This window comes from Anastrepha ludens, chromosome 6 (genome assembly GCF_028408465.1).
Source record: "Anastrepha ludens isolate Willacy chromosome 6, idAnaLude1.1, whole genome shotgun sequence".
NCBI classification, from domain to species: Eukaryota; Metazoa; Arthropoda; class Insecta; order Diptera; family Tephritidae; genus Anastrepha; species Anastrepha ludens.
The window spans coordinates 13,327,439-13,349,690 of NC_071502.1; the positions used below are offsets into that span (position 1 = coordinate 13,327,439).

Below are 22,252 nucleotides of genomic sequence, written 5' to 3' on the forward strand. Positions count from 1 at the left end.
TTCTTGTTTTTGTTTTCTGAAATGTTTGTGAATATGTGGCAATGTGTTTTAAGATGTAGTATAGTCGATATAATGATGCTTATAAATACTTTACACACATAAAAATCGGTACATGAAGATATGCATAAGGGGCATTCAATAGATACAACATACATACGTACATAATTACAAATACACACATACAATTGATAAATTTGCGTTGGGGAAATAATACAAATGAGTTTAATAATTATAAAGTTTATGCAGATGAGTTTTCTTCAAATATATCCACTGATACAACACATTTTTATACTAAAAAAAAAATTAATAAAATAAAACGACAAGATTCGCTAAATGCTTGCAAAGTAATGATGATAACGATTATTAGGATTCTAAGCAAAGATATCAGCAGATTTTTGCAATCTCCAAATAGTGTTGGCTGATTGTGCTTGTGTGGATCGCTCCAAGGGTAATGAGTTTTGGGTTAGCTGTGAAAATTTAGATCACAAAACAAACAAAAATGTGGTTTTTCTAAAACTGGTCATCTTAAGATAGGTAATTCCAGACTTCCGAAAGCCTTTTGCGTTGAAAAAGTTAAAAAAAGAGGCAGTTCGAGTACTCAGTCCATTAAAAAAAAATCCAGACTACTCCCAGGGTAATGAGTTTCGGGTTAGTTGTGAACATTTTGATCACAAAACAAACAAAAATGTGGTTTTCCTAAAATGGTCATCTTGAGATAGGTAATTCCAGACTTTCGAAAGCCTTTTTGCTTTAGAAAGTTCAAATAAAGGGTGGCTAAGTTTCAAGGGCCGGTGTTGATTTTGAATAAAATACAAATTTTTTAGGAAATTATTGTCATTTCTCTTTATTATGATAATATTTGTATGGCTCAATTACGTATGGAGCAAAATATTGGCCAAATACCCGCCGCGGCGCCGACGGCACACTTCCACAGACCACCCAAATGCAAATAGTTCCTTATCCAAACAAATTGGGGGACATCAGAATTCGTCTTAGAGGTATGGTTCCTTCGGCAAAGTTTCTTATTTTGATCGCTAGAATACGATTTTCGCAGAGCAATGAGCGATTTTTAAATCCGCCCTAGTGACCACCATTCCGAATTCGAAGCACATTGGTTCGAGTTTCGATGAAACACCAAAATGAAAAAAAGTGTTTTCCAATAGTGGACGCCCCTCGGCAAGCAATGCCAAACACCTTCGAGTATATTTCTGCCACGAAAAAGCTCCTCATAAAAATATCTGCCGTTCGGAGCCGGCTTGAAACTGTAGGTCCCTCCATTGGGGGAACAACATCAAGACGCACGCCACAAACAGGAGGAGGAGCTCAGCCAAACACCCAAAAAGGGTGTACGCGCCAATTATAAATAAAAAAAATCTTCTTCTTCTTACTTTTTTTAATTGGCGCGATAACCGCTTACTCGATTTTAGCCGAATTTAATAAAGTCTTTGCGATCCTGCAGGATTTTGCATGCCTGCGCAGAGAACGCGGGAGAGAGAAAGATATTATTAACATTTTTTTCCAATAGCCAAGCTGCGATCAAGGCACTGACGACGCCATGGTGTAGATACAAATTAGTCAACACCTTTAAGGAGGAGATCAAATCAAGATCTTGGGTTTGCAGGTAATATTTCTCTGATCTGGGTTCCAGGGCATAGGAAAATAGAGGAAAATGAAATTGCTGATGAGCTTGCCAGGAAAGCGTTGACTGAATTGGTCTCAGAGATCTCCTACCCAGTTAAAGGGAAATTACACAACTTATTTTTCAAACAAGCGCAGAACACATGGAGCTCTATTTCTTCGTGTGGTATTTCGAAAACCCTTTGGCTCCACTACAATAGACAGACTCAGAAAGTAATGGAAACTTCTTGGCATTCAATTTTCAAACTCGTAGTTGAATTTACCGGTCATTGGACGATCGGCTCACACGTGGAAAATCTAGGTTTATCATTTAACCCCCATTGCAGAAGCTGTGGAGACCTTTCAAAGAAGCAGACTGTTGAGCAGATTCCCTGTAAATGTCCGAGCTTATCAGCTAGACGATTAAGGTCACTGGGAGCTCCTTTCTTCTTCCTCACCCTGGGGCAGCGCGCCAACCTAAGTCCAATCAATCTTATCCATTACATCAACAGCTCTGACTGGCTATGGATATCTGCCTGTTGGTAGTCTCATAAAGTCATCAAAACGTCGCTTTAGTGCTACTTGGGGAGTGCCAGAGTGGGACTTCAGGCATTTCACCTACCTACCTACAAGAATTCAGAATGAACCAATGTTGCCCGAGTTAGCTCACCATGCTGACGTTTAGGACTAAAAGGCAGAAAATTTTACAAAAAAAGCCCTCAATAAATGATTTTAAGCAACTTAAATTCAACCAACTTAGAAACTGCTGAATCCACGTCAGCAGAATCGGGAATTATAGAAGTGATAATACCATTCTGTTTGCAGTTATAAAGCGATGATAGAATGTGCTTAGTGTGTGTGTTTTTTTTTTAAGGTTTGCGAAATTTTTTTAAATTTAATTCAAAACCGAACTTTTATTGAACTCAAAAAAGTAACTATTTCGCGAAAATCCAGATTTTTTTTGATATTGCAAATCTTATTCACACTAAATTTATTTTTTTAAATACTTTAAAGCCCAGGACACTACAAAGTTGATATGAGGAGGTTTGCAGACTGCTGTATCTTCTTTCGCAATCATTACGCATTTAGTTTAAATATGCAAGTTTTACATAAAAAATCGATAATCAGACTGACCACACAGCGATAAGATTTCACATTAAAAAAAAAAAGAAATATATCCCATATAAAATTCACACTAAAAAGCACATCAGCATTGATGACATTGAGCACAAAATGTAGGAACAAATAAGTTATTTTACACATACATATAAACACACATATTATGTACATATGTATACATGTACTGCCTTTGCTGGGCACATCGAAAAAGTAGATGACATACAAACAATGGATTTGAGATAAATATTTTTACACCGAAAAATATAAGAGACTATGAATGCAACGCTTCAGTTTTGAGAGAAATGAATGAGTTTCAATTAAGGCAAAATGCTTGAAAAGTGAGCAAACGAAAAAATGATGATAAATAGAATGAATTCAGAAAATGTCACAAGGGAGCTGGATTTTATTTACTGTTAAAACAGTATCAAAAATCATCCCAGCTCAACATACAAAAATTAATTAAAAAAATACATATGAATCTATATGCATACAAACATACATGGATATGTATGCCTAGAGAATTTAAGATGCTATGGCTATGGAACACGACTAAAATAATTCAAGATACTCGTAACGATTGATGGGTGAATATGGATTAGTGAGTTTGCGGTTAGATTAATACAACATGCGTTTCAAATAAAATATTTATAAATCTATATGTACATGCACGTATTAGGGTGGTTCGCAATAATTCGAAGTACTAGAGATTTTTTACGGCGACGTTTCCGAAGTTATTCTACTCGTATATTGAAAAAAGAAAACCCAAGATGTTTTCTTTTAAAATCGCTTTTTATATGTAGTGGTGTCGCAAAACCAATGAAGTTTCTTGACAATGAAGAACTTTGAAAAATTGAAAAATATTTAAAAAACATATACCTACAAATTTCATGTATAATCGCTAAACAACTATATTTCTTCTTAAATGGAAAAGTGGTATTAATTTTGCAGAAACTATCAAACTATGAAATTGTATTATTACTCAATTCGATAAAATCGCTAAAAATGAAAAACACAGATTTTCCCAAAAAAAAAAACCAAAAACATTTAAAAACAAAAACATAAAAAAAACACTTTTACCAAAAAAAAACATTTTAAAAAAAAAAAATTTTTTTTTCAAAAAACAAAAAATGTTCCCAATAAAAAACTGTACAAAAAAAAAATACAAAAAAACAAGTTTAGAAAATATTTTTTCAAAACAAAAAAAAAAATTCCAAAAAAAAATTCACAAAAAAAAACTTTTTAGAAAAAAAAATTTACAAAACAATAATTGCTTACAAAAAACAGTTTTGCAATAAAAAGAAAACTATGTTTGTCTTTAGAAATATTTTAGAAAAGTTACTGCAAAGAATCGGAAGAATGACTAAAAATTCCAAAACAAATTTTTCCAAAAAGAAATTCTGCAAAAAAAGATTCCCCAAAAACAAATTCCCAAAAAAAATTTGTTTACAAACAAAAAAATTTTTTTCCAAAAAAAAAAGTTTTACAAAAAAAAATGGTTTACACAAACGAAACATTTTTTTAAATAATTATTATTAATTATTAATTATTAATAATAATTTTAAATGTTCGTCTTCAGAAATGGTCAAACTGTGAATCGTTTTAGAAAACTTACTGAAAAAGCTTCGGTAAAATCTTTAAAACTTAAAAATAAATTTTTTCTAAAAAAACCTTTTTACCAATAAGCTAACATTTTTTCTCAAAAAAAAAAAAAAAAAAAACATGTTTCCAAAGAAAAATTCCTCAAAATAAACTTTCCAAAACAAATTGCTTACAAACAAAACAATTTTCCAAATTTTCCAGATTTCCAAAAAAAAAAAAAATTTACAAAAAGCAATTGTTTACAAAAACAAAATATTTTTTAAATATTGACAAAACGATGTTCTTGCTAAGAAATGGTCAAACTGTGAAAGTTTTTAGAAAACTTACTGAAACAAAATTAGTAGAATCGATAAAAATTAAAAATAATTTGTTTCCGAAAAGCTTTTTACCAAAAGACAAAAAAACATTCTTCCAAAAAAAAAATTTTTTTCCAAAAAAAATTCCCGAAACCAAACAAAATTGATTACAAACAAAAAAAAATGTTCCACAAAAAAACTTACAAAACGAAATGGTTTACAAAAACAAAAAATCTTTTTTACGAGTAATAATTAGATTAGATTTTTAATAATTGTCTTCAGAAATGGTCAAACTGAAAACTTACTGAAACAAAATCGGAAGAATCGTTAAAAATTAAAAATAAATTTTATCCAAAAAAACGTTTTTACCAGAAAAACATGTTTGCAAAAACCTAATATTTTTTCAAAACAAAAAAAAATAATATTTTCCCAAAAACACATGTTTTCCAAAAATGCAAAAAAAAAAAATATACCCAAAACACAAAAACGTTCCATAAAAAAAATTTCACAAAAAAAAGGCCCAAAAACTTTTACAAAACAAAAACTGTTTAGAAGCAAATAAAATTTTTCCAAAAAGTTTTTTACCCAAAAAATATGTTTTCCAAAAATAATTATTTTTTTCAAAAGTTTTTTACCCAAAAAATATGTTTTCCAAAAATAATTATTTTTTTCAAAACAAAATAAATCAAAAAAAATATTTAAAAAAAAACCAATTTCACAAAAACATTACAAAATAAAAATTACAAAAAAAACTTTATAAAAAAACAAGTTTAGAAAACCTTTTATCAAAACAAAAAAAATGTTTCAAAACAACATTCCACAAAACAAACATTTTATGAAAAAAATTTACAAAACAAAAATTGTTTACAAAAAAACATTTTTTTTAATAATAAGAAAACGATTTTCGTGTTCAGAAATGATCAAAATGTGATTTTTTTAAGAAAACGTGCTGAAAAATAATTGGAACAATCGCTAAAAATTTAATACACATTTTTTTCCGATTTTTTATATAATAGGTAGAAAAAAGAAATGTCGTTTTTAATGGAAAAGCGCTGTTTATCTTCAAAACTTATCGAAGTATAAAGCCTTAATCTGGAGCATAATATTTTTTTTTTGAAACTGTAAGTAAAAAACTAACACAGCCGGTAATTTTATAACATTATTTACCGGGAATTATGAGCTTACTTCTATTCATTATTATAAATGTGCACTGGGTCCTGAAAAGATATATTGTGCAGGTAATTTAGTCTGCGTCGTGCCATTGCTGGGCAGTCGCATAGAATATGTCCGTGTGCTTCTTTACGGAGTCGACAAGAATAATTTTCCACCACACCAATTTTTTTCATGTGGTCATTAAGTTTCCATTGTTCTATAATAAAGTTTTGTCAATCTAAAGTTTTATGGATTGCTCTCTGCTGAGGTTTACGATTGCCGCTACCTTTATACGTTCTAAACCAATGAGTCTTTTTGACTGCCGCATGCCTGTCTGGACCCTACAGTACTCGATTAGATCTCGTTGTTCCCGCTCACGTAGAAAAGAATAAGAAGCTATCTAGCGATTTTAGAGCTTTTCGACTGTCAGAGAGAATGTTGATGTAGACACCAAGCGTGCCTCTACGAAGACATTCTCTGACACATAGCTCTAACGCGTGCACCTCCGCCTGAAAAATGTAAATCATTTTTCCCATTACAATTGGCTTATTGAAGTGTGGCTCGGCAATTCCTTCCCCTGCACTGTCGTCTTCCGTTTTGCACCTATCAGTAAACCACACCTGTGGGTCCTGTTTAAAAGATATTTCATTATTTCTCCATGTTGAGCAATAACTGTACATCACCACTTTGAAATTCTAGGGGAATTCTTCTTATCTTTCTTCTTTTCATAGACCGTCAGGCACGGAGAGTTCAAGCTTGAACCCAGAATTCTTACATTCCCTGTAAGATTGCCTTCTTTAGGATGAAATGGATTAAGAAGTCTGCCTTAGCGCTTCACTAGCAGCCGACCATTTGGCTGCGAGATGAAGTGGAATAAGATGAGTGACCATTCCTACAGCCGTTAGGGGTAAGTTTGTATTGGTTTCGTTGCGCTCAGACAGGCTATTGTTAAGTGCTGGCTTATTAAGTGTTATTTGAGTCTTAATTTGGTCTACTTTTGGCCGCCATACCAATGTAGCTTACCTAGTGACCCGGTAAAAAATAAGTAGTTCATGTAATTTGTTTTAGGGATAATCATCTAAATTTCATAGTTTAATAATTTCTGTCAATGTATATGTTTGCCTATTAAAAAACTTTGACTATTTTAAATTAAATTTAAAAGAATTTTATATCAAATTTGCGACAAAAAGAAAAATGTTCTAAAATTTAAGAAACTTCAATCGCTTTGCGCCAGAATTAAATTTGAACATCGATTTCAAAACCTAGCATTTTTTTTTATTATACAGAGTGTTGTTATAGGAAATTTTCAGTCCATCGAGTTTATGTGTACCACCCTAATGTAAAGTTTTACTATTTTTGTTTTTATTTTTAAGCAGCGCGCTCGAAGAACACGCTAATAAGGGATGAGTAGTCACAAAATATCGAGCATAAAAAGTACATTTCCACGTCGTGCGCTGTGTTAAAGCGGCGATGGAGAGTTAAACCAACAACGTGCCGAAAAAATTATATACAAATGCAAATGTGGGTTAGTTAGCTTTCTATAATGTTACATACATAGCAAAGCATGCGTCATTTGGACTGGTCAGCAAGTAAGCGTCCAGTTTGCAAGCCGAAAAAAGGGAAATAATAACCAAAATATTTTTAACTGCAATGCCATGCATTTTCGAGCGCTTACTGGCTGACCAAACCCAAACATATTTAATTTTTTTTTTTATTTATTTTTTTTTATTTATAATTTTTTTTTTAATTACAAAATTACATATGTATGAGTGGGTGAGTAATGTTTGTTGGAAAAAAATTAAAAACAAATAATTTTAAAAGTGAAACCCACAAGCAATTTTCTTGGTCAACAATTAGATAGTTGTTTTTAATTACATAAATATTAAAATTAATAAGTAAATAAATTGAGGAAGTATTAAAATACTTCTTAAATAATTTTAATTGTAAAAAAGTACGAAAAAATTAATTTTATACGAATAAGAAATTTCATTTTATTTCTCTTTTTTTTACTGCCATTTAGTAAAGTGTGCATTTGGTTTATGGCAGATCTCGACTTTGGTGTTTATTTTTAATAATAATACATAAATTTTTGAAAATTAAAAAGATGACTCACCAGCTGATATCTTTAATTTGTCTCTCTGCTTAATTAGAACGCGTACGCCTGGCAAAAAAGCTGCACGCAAAAGCCCACTTTGCCATTCGTAGTCGGCTTAAAACTGTAGGTTCCTCCATTTCTGGAACAACATCAAGTCGCTCGCCACAAATAGGAGGAGGAGCTCGGCCGAACACATAACAGAAGTGTACGCGCCAATTATTATTATTAGTTTTTTTTTTTATTTAAGCCTAATATTGGTTGCCGAACACATTTTCTTCTAAAAGGCGCTCTCGGCTGATTTGGAAAAAAAATTTCAAAAATTGACAGTGGCTCACACTTTATCAATTATACGAGGTAGCACCAAATTAGTTCAACAATTTTATGTTTGAAGAACATTTATACTAAATAAAGAAAAATGATTTTGTGTGATAGAAATCTTTATTTTGACTCTTTCGCGCTCCATTGTGGGCCTGTTTCAATACTCCAGTTGTCAAATATCTTTGAGGAACAACCCCTTTCATACCCATTTGCATAAATTATTATAATAAAGATAAATTATAATAAATTATAAACCTTTTGATGCTGATTAATTTTTCGCTACCTTATACTAATTTTTTAAAGAATTTTATTTTTATAATAAAGTGTGATCAGATGGGAGGTACTTCTTCCAATAGAATTTTTTTGTCATCTCACGTGGGACTACTATCGCACTAAGCACATAATTTTGTTCAATATTCATTGACATTTCATCATGGAAAGACTTACGCCTCAACAACGTTTACAAATCGTAAAATTGTATTACGAAAATCAACGCTCTGTGAAAAGTGTTCATCGCGCGCTCAGGCCAATTTATGGTATACATAACCGTCCACTGCGACACTGTATGAAGTGCTTTCCTTCGTCTCGCGATCAGATAAAAAATGTATAATTTGCACAGACAGTAAATCGGCAATGGCAGCTCTTCTAAACCCGAGGAATAATTCAATCCTCATAGACAATATTCGCGATATCCTATATTGCTGTAAAAGCACAATAAAAATTATGTGAGTTACGGATCACGCTGGTATCCGAGGCAATCACCTAGCAGACGAGCGGGCTAAAGAAGCAGCCAGAGAACCACTGAAACTGTTTACGTATATTACAACGAAAGATATTCGACAGCATGTGGCAAAATACTTCGCTGCTAAACATAATAAAGAGTGGAGAAACTACCAACACCATTACAAAGAGCATAACCCTATTGGTTTGAAGCCTAACTACCCACCAAATTGTTTATGCAGAGATTTAAGAACGTTTACTCGCCTTAGAATAGGCCACACTTTAAAAACACATTGCCATCTTTTAAATGGTTCCGACAGTCCGAACTGCTCATATTGTAATTCAAGCTCCTTAACTGTTATTCACATCCTAGATGAATGTCCTGGCTTGGACCGATTCAGAAAAATTTTATTCGGAAATCTTCAACCATCTAACCTTCTTAAAGCTACCACCTATGAAAACATCAGTGCCATTAACAAATTTCTCAAACTATGTAATATAATATTACAGACATTTAGATTCATTTCCATGGATCCGATACCTCTATAATATCAGTTTGTAAACCAATTTTATATATATAATGTAAGCCGAAGGCCTTAGCAGCCAGTGCTTATTATCTCAGTGTATCAACTATTTATAGCTGGTTCTCTTGTAAATAAATAAAAAAAATAAAAAAAATAAATAACCGTCCTACCGACATCACTATTCGGTAAACCACAGTCAAAATTGAGAATAATTGGACATTATTAAATGATCCTTAACCTGTTAGACCACGTAAAACCCGAAGTGAAGAGAATATTGTGGCCGTAAATGACGCTTTTGCCGAAGACCCGAATGAATCGATTCGGCTCGAATATCAACCACTTGTCCTACCTTATGGCACTACTTGAGTGATTTTTTGCAAAAATTTTGATTTGAAAGCGTATTAAATACAGGTACTCCAAAATTTGAAGCCCGCTGATCTTCCAAAGCGTCATAATTTCAGTCGTTGGGCTCTTGAAAAACTTGCCGAAAATGCGCATTTTGCGATCCAAATTTTATTCAGCGATGAGGCCCATTTTGGGTTTAATGGCTACGTAAATAACTAAAGTTGAAGTAAGTTGTGCGGAAGAGCAATCTGAAGTCATTCAAGAGCAGCCATTACGTCCATTGAAAACAACTGTTTGGAGCGATCTATGAGCCATATTTCTTCAAAGACGAGTTTGGCGCCAATGTAACAGTAATGAAGAACGCTAAAACGCCATGATAAACGAGTTTGTGCCGTCATGCCGGAAATTGAAGCCCGTGATCTCCACAAAGATCGGTTCCAACAAGACCAACAAGACGGCGCTACTTGCCATACAGCCCGTGAAGCAATGGATTTACTACGTCGTCGTTTCGTTGAGGACATCATCTTCCGCCTCGAACCAGTGGATTGGCCATTAAAATCATGTGATATCACACCTTTGAACTTCTATTTGTGGGGGGTATGTAAAGTATAAATGCTTTGTGGATAAACCAGCTTCGATTGAGGCATTGAAAGTCAACATTTAGCCAACTAAAGTTATTCACGAGATACCGACCGAAGTCCTCCCGCGAGTCAAATAAAATTGGTGTTTACGGATGGTCAAATTACGGCGCAGTTGCAGCCAACATTTAAAAAGGATTATCTTTAAAAACTAAATGCCATTAATGCTTCTACCGAAAAATATTAAAGATGACCCAATCAATTTGAATTTTCTTTGTTTTATTTCAATTCAAAATCTGATACCTCTAAATATATTTCGAGTGCATAGCTAAACTATTTTCGTCGTATTTTCTTTTCAAAATTAAGAACTTCGCTCAAAATTTCATCTCATAGTTCACTTCAATATTTAAATTTTTTAATGCATGAGCACTTAAAGGGAGGTTCTAGTGAAAATCGACCAAAGAAACTAATTTTTTTGTATTGCTTTATTTTCATCCGTAAGGTCTTAAAAATGTGTAGGCAAAAGGATATTTCCCTATCCAATTGATTTTACGAGTTATAGCGTATAGACGAGAGAGCGCGTCGGCCGAAAAACAGGTATAAGCACGCGCTCGAATTTTTTCTTCGTCAAACTTTAAACGCGTTTTTCTCTAAACATCTTTTTTTTGCGTGCGGGGCGCGATTTCGCTTTAACGATTACACCGAGCTCGACGTTTAGCAGCTCAAATTAAAGCTTATTCAATTTAGGCGCTTTAGGAAGGGAAGCGTTTTTTGTCAAAAAAATTGTTTAGTATTTTTTTTTAACATTAAAACAAATAAAAAGAGGCAAAAAAGGTAAGTTTCTTCAAAGGGTCCCCTTTTGTTTTTTTAATAGGAGTTATTTAAAAATCGGAAATTCATAAGGCCCGCAAATTTCATCTACTTAAAGATTTTTTATTTTTTCATTTTAGATCACTTGGCAGAGCTGTAGAGTGCCCCACGCACACCGTTCACCGCCGCGCACGACCGTCGTCAGTGAGGGCTGGAACTGGCATTTTTTATTATTTTTACTCGAAAAATTTTAGGAAACTTTTTAAAATATAGAAAAATAAATGCCACAAAAGTTAAAAAACAAAAATACGTATGTGCTCTCAAAAAAAAATCACGAAATTACGCACATTTTCGGGTCTTTGGACTAGAACCTCCCCTTAAGAGTTCTGTCCAATGTAGAAACTTCGCAAAATCCATTTTTTTGTTTTACTTTAGGGGGGAGCCTGCTTTAGAGGCTTCAAAAAATCGATTTTTTTTTTCTTTCATAAATGTCTTCCCAAACTATCCAAAAATGTGTCTTCAAAATTTCAGAAGCAAATTCAAAATACAGAAGAAATTGTGAGCAAGAGTCGAGCAGGTATACGAGCGGCCGGTATATATAATAGGACTATGAATAAGTTCGTTTCGGTTTTACAACAGATGGCGTAACTTGATTATTATTCCATCGATCCACATTTCCAAACATTCATTGGAGAGCTACTGTCGTAAGGCACAAACGTCAGTATAAGTTTTTTATTTGAAGCGTAAACAACAATATTTTTACCACACTTGAAAATGTCGAATTTCGTGCCAAATAATGTGTTTTTGCGGGGAATTCTTCTTCATTATTTTAATATGAAGAAAAAAGCAGCCGAAAGTCATCGTATCTTGGTGGAAGTTTATGGTGAGCATGCTCTATCTGAGCGAACGTGCCAGAAGTGGTTTGCACGCTTTAAAAGTGGTGATTTTGGCTTGGAAGACGAAGAACGCGAGGGTGCGCCGCCAAAGTTCATGGATACCGAATTGGAGGAATTGCTCGATCAAGATCCGGCTCAAACGCAAGAAGAGGTTGCAAAAACTTTGGGAGTTGATCAATCAACCATTTCCAAACGTTTAAAAGCCATGGGAATGATCCGAAAGGTAGGCCATTGGGTGCCGTATGAATTGAAGCCAAGAGACGTTGAACGCCGTTTTATGGCATGCGAACAACTGCTTCAACGGCACAAAAGAAAGGGTTTTTTGCATCGAATTGTGACTGGCGATGAAAAGTGGGTCCATTACGACAATCCAAAACGTCGGGCAACGTATGGATACCCTGGCCATGCTTCAACATCGACGTCGGCGCAGAATATTCATGGCCTGAAGGTTATGCTGTGTATCTGGTGGGACCAGCTGGGTGTTGTGTATTATGAGCTACTGAAACCGAATGAAACGATTACGGGGGATGTCTACCGACGACAATTGATGCGTTTGAGCCGAGCACTGCGAGAAAAACGGCCGCAATACGCCGATAGACACGACAAAGTTATTTTGCAACATGACAATGCTCGGCCACATGTTGCACAAGTGGTCAAAACATACTTAGAAACGCTCAAATGGGATGTCCTACCCCACCCGCCGTATAGTCCAGACCTTGCGCCATCCGATTACTATCTCTTCCGATCGATGCAACATGGCCTGGCTGACCAGCACTTCCGTAATTACGATGAAGTCAAAAAATGGATCGATTCGTGGATTGCGGCAAAACCGACCGAATTTTTCACAAAGGGAATCCGTGAATTGCCAGAAAGATGGGAAAAAGTAGTAGTAAGCGATGGACAATATTTTGAATATTAAATTTGTAACCATTTTACGTCAATAAAGTTTCAAATTTCGAAAAAAAACCGCACGAACTTATTCATAGTCCTATTACAAAAACTTTAACGGGCGATTCCTCAGTTTTTTATGTTTACGATTTTTCCTAACTAGCGGGAAAGATAGGAAAAAAGTTAAACATCCTATCGAAGCGAGATAACATTGATTGTTTTTGGCATTAAATTCTCGTCTAGTTGAACTTAAAAAACCTTAAGAACTTATGATTAACCCGCTTTTTAAACAATCTAAAGTGAATTTGTTTTTCCAAAAAAATGATTTTTTTTTTTAATTAGCGAAAAATTATTGAATTTCTAACTTTTTGTTTAATTTTCTTGGTTTAACTAGAAGCTATACTATACCAAAATAAAATTTTTGTTGGGTTTTTGGTTTGAAATGAAAATTGCGACCTGCATCTTTCCCGCCGCACGACACATGCACACTCGAGGCGTCTCGGCAATAAGGTTGTACTAGGCATAATATGACAGATATTTTAATGAAAAAATTTGAGAAGACTGTTGAAATATATAACAATAAAACCTGAAAGTTTCGTTTCAATCGAATATTTCTTTCCTTCCCAAAAAATCCACGAAAAAATCGATTTTGTGAACTCTCTAAAGCAGACTCCTCCCTTAAAATATACCCAAGTACCTGAAAAATTACACTTGTCAAGTCGCACGCCACAAATTGGAGCAGCAGCACAGCCAAACATCTACCAAAGCATAGATGCGACAACCATACAAATATATACTCGTATTTATGTGTGTTTGCCTCCAGCTTATGCTCATCGCATAAAGTACCCACGAGTACGAGTTCACTTGTGAGCCGATTATGCGCGCCTTGCCGACAAACTTAAAAAATGCATATCAGTGTTTTTTGCATATTTTTGCAAGTGTATAAGTGTGAATACTCGACATTTGCATAAAGCAGATCAGCACGCGAGCATCGCCAGGAAAAGAAGAGAAGCAACGCCATAAGGCAGCCATTGGCAGTGAAATGCCAAAAAGCGTATAAACTCATGCTTGTATACGCGTGCGGATGTATGCAAACTTTGGTTGGGGCTTTTTGCTTGAATGCATGTCAAGGTAGTAGTGAATATAAAGCAGGGGCATCGTGGATGCATGCTTGCTTGCGCATAGTTTTTGCACAATTTTTCTTCTTTTTTTTTATTGCCCCCGTAAATTTCTTCAAAGTTTTTCGTGCTTTTTTTGTTTTACTTTTTTATTTTTTACTTCCTTACTTTTCATCTACGCTGCCGCACACACTTTGCCTGCACTTCTTCTTTGACTCCTCTAATCTTTGACATTTTCCTTTCACATGATTTTCACTTTCGTAGCATGGATTCGTTGTAAAATTGCGATTTCACTTCCGCGCTTTTGTTTGCTTGGATAAAACGCAGAAGCAGCAGCAACAGCTCAAACGATGAATATTCAAGCACTTTATAGAGATGTGTAAGTATGTTTGCATGTGTGCTTACGCTTGTGCATGCAGCTTTTTGTATGCGTGCGTTTAATAGCGCGACCATCATCTATAGCCCACGCCGCTATTTACTTGGGGGGGCTATGTAGTTTATTTTTTAACCACTGCACTGTTACCTCCTATGGCAGTAGCAGGCGCACAAAAGCAAGCAGACAGCTCGTTATATCAAATTGCACACGCTTGCGGGGCTATTGTAAGTGCCCAATAGAGAAATGAACTAGCTTTACATGTTGCTGTTGTAACCACTGCGTATCTTTACAATTAGGCGAACAACTAGTTATAGCTGCGGCAAGCTTAAGTTGGTTTATTACAAATCTATTCATACTTAGCAACGTGTTAAAGAAATTTGTGTATCGTAGTCCACAACTGATCATCCTCTTATAACTTTTGGACTAGTTAGCAACTAGTTATAAATTAGTGACCTTTAAGTAGTGCATACAAATGCATTTACGCGCATTATTAACATATTCTTGGAGCGTTGGCGTCAATTGACCGTATTCACATTTCTTTCCAACTAGTTGCCGACTGGTTACAAAAGCCCTGCTAGAACAGTGCTGAGCGATCAACTAGTTATAGCTGCGGCAAGCTTATGTTGGTTTATTACAAATCTGTTAATACTTAACAACTGTTAAAGAAATTAGTATGTCGTAGTCCACAACTGATCATTCTCATATAACTTTTGGACTAGTTGGCAACTAGTTATAAATTAGTGGCCTTTAAATAGTGCATAACAATGCATTTACGCGCATTATTAACATATTTTTGGAGCGTCGGCGTCAATTGACAGTATTCACATTTCTTCCCAACTAGTTGCCGACTGGTCACAAAAGCCCTCTTACAACAGTGATAACCGATCAACTAGTTATAGCTGCGGCAAGCTTAAGTTGGTTTATTACAAATCTGTTCATACTTAGCAGCTGTTAAAGAAATTCGTATGTCCTGATCCACAACTGCTCATCCTCATATAACTTTTGGACTAGTTGATAACTAGTTATAAATTAGTGACCTTTAAGTTGTGCATAAAAATGCATTTACGCGCATTATTAACATATTTTTGGAGCGTTGGCGTCAATTGACCGTATTCACATTTCTTTCAAACTAGTTGCCGACTGGTTACAAAAGTACTGTTACATCAGTATACATTCTCTTCAATCAAAATGTATGCATTCGTTATTTAGTGTAGGTATGTGCCAATATTTACCAACCCAAGCTGTGCCAACACAGATACCAGAAGCAGCCTCTTTGAATAGCTGCAATGGCATGTCACTCATACGCAGTGTATGGCCTATGCTTAAATGCTCAAACATATGTATATATCATACATAGAAATGTAGCACTATGCCAGCTACCATGTGAAAGGTGCAGTGATGCATATGCTGTACTATTTTTAAGAAACGCATTAACTGATTTTAGCTGTTTTGCAGCATGGCTCAATAATTCATGGCCTACAATAGAAATATTAAAATTTTTTGCGTAATCAGTATTCAAAGAGATGCTGCTGGTATAGCTGTAAATAACAAGAAAATTAAATATTTTCTTAAGACGCTGTAATATCGCATGTCATGCTCAGAAACTACTAAAGTTGAGTTATGTTATTTTTGGTTTATAAGCGCGCACATAACTATTAATGCAGCCTACATAAGTGACAAGTGCGAGGATAAGTGCTGAGACGCACAGCTGAAGGACTTTATGCCATTAAGTAGTGACTACGCCTGTGAACTGCATGTTTGGAGGCAGCATACGTGCATACATACATACACACATACATACTGCATCTGCCTCGGACAAACTTGACATTTTGAGTTGGGTGTGATAGCCCAAAGGCTGCTTGCTGCTTGCCACTGACTGCTGCTGATGATGAGCATAGTTTTGCGCATTTCACTTGAAAATGTCCAACAACAACGAGCACAGCGAGCACAAATAATAGGCTTGCGTGACTGTGAAATGCGTAGCAATGTATATACAGTATGTTTCTGCTATGTAGCAAGATAGTTAGCTGCCTGCACTTGAATTGATTTGCTAAGCAGCATTTTACTGTCACAAAAGCTGAATGCATGCATACAAAGTTGAGCTCAACGAATATGCGCTAGACGTATGCAACACAGTAACTTTATTTGTATACATAGATACCAGAAATTTATTTGTGTGTATCAGAGGAGATAGATTTATCTAGTCAACTTTTTTGCCAGATGTTTCGACAAACCGAGTATACAATAAATGCAATGTCAGTGGCAATGAATATAAAAATTCAACGACTATGTAAACTGTGCTCTACTGCGGCGGGTGCCTGTGTCTGTCTTTGGTAAGGGTTGTGCATGTGAAAAGTGTTTGGTTTGACACTAATGTCAATATGAAGGTGAGTGATGTCAATAATGCTGATGTTAGATGGTGCACATCACTTCAGGGTTATTATGTTTGTTTTGACAATGGCATTGAATGGTTGGTTTTCAAACTTTTTATTTTCTAAAAACGTGTGGAATATGTGCCACTAATGTAAGGATGTTTTTAAAGGCTTACATATGAAATTGCTATATACTTGGTAAAAAAGCAGTTTCCATAGTGTCACCATTGTTAAATTTTGCAATCATATTTTGGCTTTGTGTAACTTGAGTAAGCTTGGATACCCTTGAGAAAGTTTAGCGTAATGGTGTGGTTTTCAATAACTGAACGAACGCTTTAAAAGGCAGTCATTTTTAGGGTATTTTATTTTTCTGCCAAAAATAACGAACTTTTCTTGATTTGCTCACCAACAGCAGTCAGAAGTATTGATAAAAAAGTCAACGCATACTTAGAGAAGAATCAAAATTGCGCGTTCTGTTACTATCCAATATCCACTTTTTTAGCAAACCAATGGAATATCACAGAGGTTAAAAAATGTGTGGATTTAAGTAACTCGAAAAGCTGCAATTACTCTTAAAGGCTTAATCTCAGCCAGCGCTCAGACATTGAAAATTAGAAAAGCTGATGTGAGTTGCAGTATCTCTAGCTTTTTACTACTCCTTTCCATTTTCTTATATTTGACAAACCGTATTCGACTTTTATCCTATCAAATACGTCGTTTCTCAAACTCTTCACTGTAAGAGTATTCACGTAGTTGGTTGGTTGGTTAAAGCGGTGATGAATCCAGAATCTAACTAGCGCATCCACACCATTTTGTTGCTGCATCCTCGTTACCAACTTGTTTAACGGTTATTTACAGCATGACTAAATCTAGTATGTGCGGTTTAAAAACCTTATAAGGTTGTTGGCGTCTAAGCCAGACAGTTGTTCGAGAATCACGAACAGCGGTTGGCCCAGGGTTGACATTCTGTCCTGCCATAGGGTAGGGCATTCGCAGAGGAAATTGAAGATTGCTTTCTTCTTCTCCGTTTGTTTGTTTGCAACTGTGACAGTGTGTGTTGTGAGGGATGCCCATTTTGGCTGCTTGTTTCCCGGCAGACCAAAAGCCTATTATGACTACCGTTAGTCTTCAGGCGTCCCGTCATTTCATGTTTAGGTTGCAGGTGGGCCATAACATCTTGCTGATTTTACATTTTGTCTGGTCTCTCTATCTACAATCCGCGATTCGGATGTTTTGATGTTTTTTTGGGAAATTTATTCTTGACTGCACCTACTGGTGTGAATACCAATTCTGCAAGAGCATTATTCAGGGCATTATTCCCTCCTGTGGAGTGCCTCTGTGTACTTTCTTGGTTATGCTGATATTACGCTATTAGCTTTGATGATCCTGGTGTCTATCATAGAGATGACCCAATTACTGATGCAATTGGCGTTGATACACTACGCCCGTTGGATAGCATCTGTACTAACATTGTTAAAGGCGCCTTCTATATCCAAGAATGCCGTCATGGTATAATGTTTGTTCTCTAGAGAGCCCTCTATTGTTCGGATTACCTCATGAAGCGTTTGCCTTTAAGGTACGCATGCTGTGCAGTTGATGTACCAGAGCTCTGTTTTGGGTGTTTGGGCGACTTCCTTCTCCTCTTGATGTTGTTCCACAAATGGGATGGCCTACAATTCTAAGCCGACTCGGAACGATAGAACTTTTTTATGATGAGTTTTTTCATGGTAGAAATAAACTCGGAGTTTTGGCATTGCCTGGCGTGGAGCATCCACTATTAGAAAAAACTGTTTCCATCATTTGGGATTTCATACAATGAGATTCGAATCTAAACGCTTCTGAGTGGTAGTCAATCAACAACACATCCGACTAGCGCAGTCATCTCTATCAAATCGTTTTTGTCTTATTTTAAATAACTAATGCGTTAAATACCGAAACAGTTTCTGATAATAAATGTAACTGTTACTTCTAACATGAAATCTCCTTGAAAGTTACCTTAAAAATTACCTAAAATTTCAAATTCACAAAACTCAAATGCAAAAATATCTCTTTTTGCGGTAAAGCGAGTGACATATTGCGAAATCTTAGCGAAATGTTTATTCTTTTTTATTTCACTCATATTTTTTAGAAAAACATAGTTGCTTTTATAACAAAGATCCAAGTTTTATACCTCGTACTGGATTATTGAAAAATCAAAAAATTTTCATGAAAATTTCAAACTTAAAAAAAAATTAGCTACGCAGTTTTATAGCCAATTCGATTTCGGTATAACAAAAGTTTAAAGAGTCTAGAAATTCTCGTTGATTTTTGATAATTTTTTTGTTTCTGTCTGTGTAGCGAATTTCCTTCATATAATGAATGCGCGACATTTTTATTTTGGACGGATTAGCCGTTGCAATCGTTGCGCTAGCTCCTTTTAAAGCAAGTATTTCAAAGAAACTCTTACAATTTCAGTTTCTCTAAGGTCTTCTACATCCTGCTCTCGTTTAGCCAAAACAGTTTGCCAGTTGCCAGTTGAGCCATAGGTAGGATTTTACTGTAATAATTCGATACCAGCGCCACCTGGCGAATAAACCTTTAGCAAAAGTAGTTCTACCGGCATCAATGTGAAAGGTTTAGTTAGTTTTGTATTATTTTGATTTCATTATCACCCTCATTCATAGCCTTACAACGCTGTGCGCGTCAAAGCTTCCTTCGCAATGCTCCTTCGAAGCGGTCGATCTTGAGCTTTTGTTCGTAGTTACAAATTCGCAAATATTTGAGATCGTTTTCTAATGCATTCAACTATAGCTTCCGCGGTCTGCCTTTAGCTTTCACGCCCATTAGCTTCCCTGTCATGGCTTTCTTTACGGTACAGTCAGCAGGCATACGGGTAACGTGACCCAGCCACCTTATGCACTGTATACTTGAACAAATCCGCACAGCTGTATTGTTCTGAGTAAGATCGAGATTTAGTTCCGAGTTATATCGTATTGTATAGGTAACGTCAGCCATTCTTATTGGGCCAACAATCTTTCTTAAAATTTTTCCCTTCATGTTAGCAATCTGTGCACATCCATGCGTCAAAATAGGTCGGATAAAAGTTTTGTACATAGTAAACTTTGTACTTTTAGTCAAGAGCCGAGACTTGAACAAACTAAGGTACGTTTTAGTGGCGACGTTTATGCGATCCCTGACTTCAGAACTGGAATCACCGTGAAATGTGAACATAACTCCCAAATATTTAAAATGTCGCACTGTTTCAAAATTAAAGGCTCCCACAAAAAGATTTTGTCCCTCCGTAAGACACACTCGATTTCAACAATTATTTGGTTTTACTCTTTTTGAAAAAGGCCAGATTTAGAATTACTTCAAATGTTGAAGTGGGGAGCACCGTAGAGGTCAGATTGATAATCAGATAGTGAATCAACAGATCAATAATCAAAAAAATCCATCAGAATCTCATCTGCGATCGTTCCTATAACTGACTCGCAGGCCTATGTTATTTTTTGTTATTATTGGTTTTTTTCTGTTTTGATTCGAATGTTTTGTTTTTTATTAAAAAAAATTTGTATTCAAAAAATTGCTTAAAATTTTTATTTAAAAATATATTGATCAAAAATAAAATTTAAAAAAATAAAAAAATATTTTTTATAAAATTTTTTTTCTAATTTGATTAAAAAATCCTTTTTTCGTAAATAATTTTTTATTAAAATTTTCTTTTTTAATTTTCATAAAAAAAAACATAAAAATAAAATTAAAACAAAAATAGACAATTATTTTTTATTACATATTTTTTTTAATTTTTATCGAAAAAATCCTTTTTTTCGTAAATAATTTTTTATTAAACTTTTTTTTTTAATTTTCATTAAAAAGAAATCATTTTTTTCGTAAATCATTTTTTATAAAAAAAACTTTTTTTTCTAATTTTTATTAAAAAAAACTATTACATTTTTTTTTTATAAAAAAAAGTCGAGATCTGCCCCAAAATTAATGCACACTATAATATTTTACTAAAATTTTTCTAATATAAAAATTAATAAATTTAAAATTGATTAACTTACATCTGTCATCTTCATCGAGGAATATGTAACTTATTAATATGGCGCCTAAAATACCAAGTAACTGAAAGTAAAGAAGTTGAGAAAAAATGTGAATAAATCTTGTTTGATTTTTAAGCAAAAACTAAATGCAATCTTCAACTGAAAAATTGTAGTTAAATGTAAACTAACTGTTATTAAGGCTCGGTGGAAATAGACTATTACATGATATTATTTTTTCACAATACAAGTCTGTAATATTTTCAAATATTTTTGTGCTCCTACTAGAAAATCTTTTGCACACTGCATCAAATATATAATTTAGCTTTACAATCATTCTTTTAAATCAAAGGAAGATCAATGGAAGCTCAGATTTTTTTCTTTTTTGAAATATATGTAAGTACATCAAATTAAAACTGAGAAAACATACAACCCTCTATACTAAATCGAAGCCCACTTTCGGATGCGCGGACATAAAAAACTAAAAACACAAATACCTACAGATGGTTCCTTTCTTTACTTAACCTTCATTCAAGCACAATTTTTTATTTCCACTAATTTTTTAAAGCCTCCATTTCAATTAATTTATTATTATAGAATATATTTCATTATACGCTATTTTTAAGTTGACCTCTTACTTTAACTATATGTTTTGTAGATTACTTTTATTAAGACTTAGATACTTACCGCTAAAGCACATTGCACACCCGACTCCACTACTTCAACTATAGTATAATCTAATAAGCAGTCATCCACACGTTCCGGACGTATGGGGCGAAATGGATCGTCGGAGGTGATATTCACAGGATATGTCGGTTTGCAACCATAGCCGTTCACCTCGAACCAGGAAACGCTACCGGTGCCCAAATTGAGCAGATCGCTGTCCTGTGTATCGAATAATGTGAAAAGAAATGAATCAGAAAATGAGGTATTAGATGATATTATAATCATATTAGAAATAATGAAAAATCAGGCTGAAGTTGGAAATAAGTTTTATGGAACAAATATATGTGTTCCTGCCCAAAAACAAAAAAAAACAAAATGCCCAAAACAATAGGGCACCTATTTTTATTTTTTATTTAATATTTATTTTATTTTATTTTATTATTATCAGGGCCGTCAACGTGAAGCTTTGCATTGATATTATTTAATCTTCTCTTTTAATTTGCCTTCAAAACGTCCAGAAAATGCTATTTATTAACTTTATTGTAGTTGAATGATTATTTAATAAAAAGAATAACAAATTTAATAGCGACCCTGAGAAAAGTATAACTTTCCAGGTAAACCAAAAAGAGACTAAATATCAACAACAATTTTTTTAAATAATTAAAAAAAGTTAAAGAACAAATAATAAATAATATAAGAAAAAATTTCATCACCAAAAGACAAGAATTTTATATTTCTTAGGCC

The 22,252-nt window shown here is 34.3% G+C and overlaps 1 protein-coding gene across 2 annotated transcripts in view; it reads right to left on the reverse strand.

Annotated features, from left to right (window-relative positions):
* Window positions 1-22,252, reverse strand: part of LOC128868611 (sodium/potassium-transporting ATPase subunit beta-1-interacting protein) — a 58,310-nt gene that overhangs the window by 16,950 nt on the left and 19,108 nt on the right. For both annotated transcript variants that reach the window (XM_054110901.1, XM_054110900.1), the window contains exons 3-4: window positions 21,530-21,727; window positions 20,867-20,927 (exon numbers count right to left, since the gene is read on the reverse strand). In XM_054110901.1, the coding sequence (XP_053966876.1) occupies window positions 20,867-20,927; window positions 21,530-21,727 (259 nt within the window). The remainder of the gene's footprint in view (window positions 1-20,866; window positions 20,928-21,529; window positions 21,728-22,252) is intronic.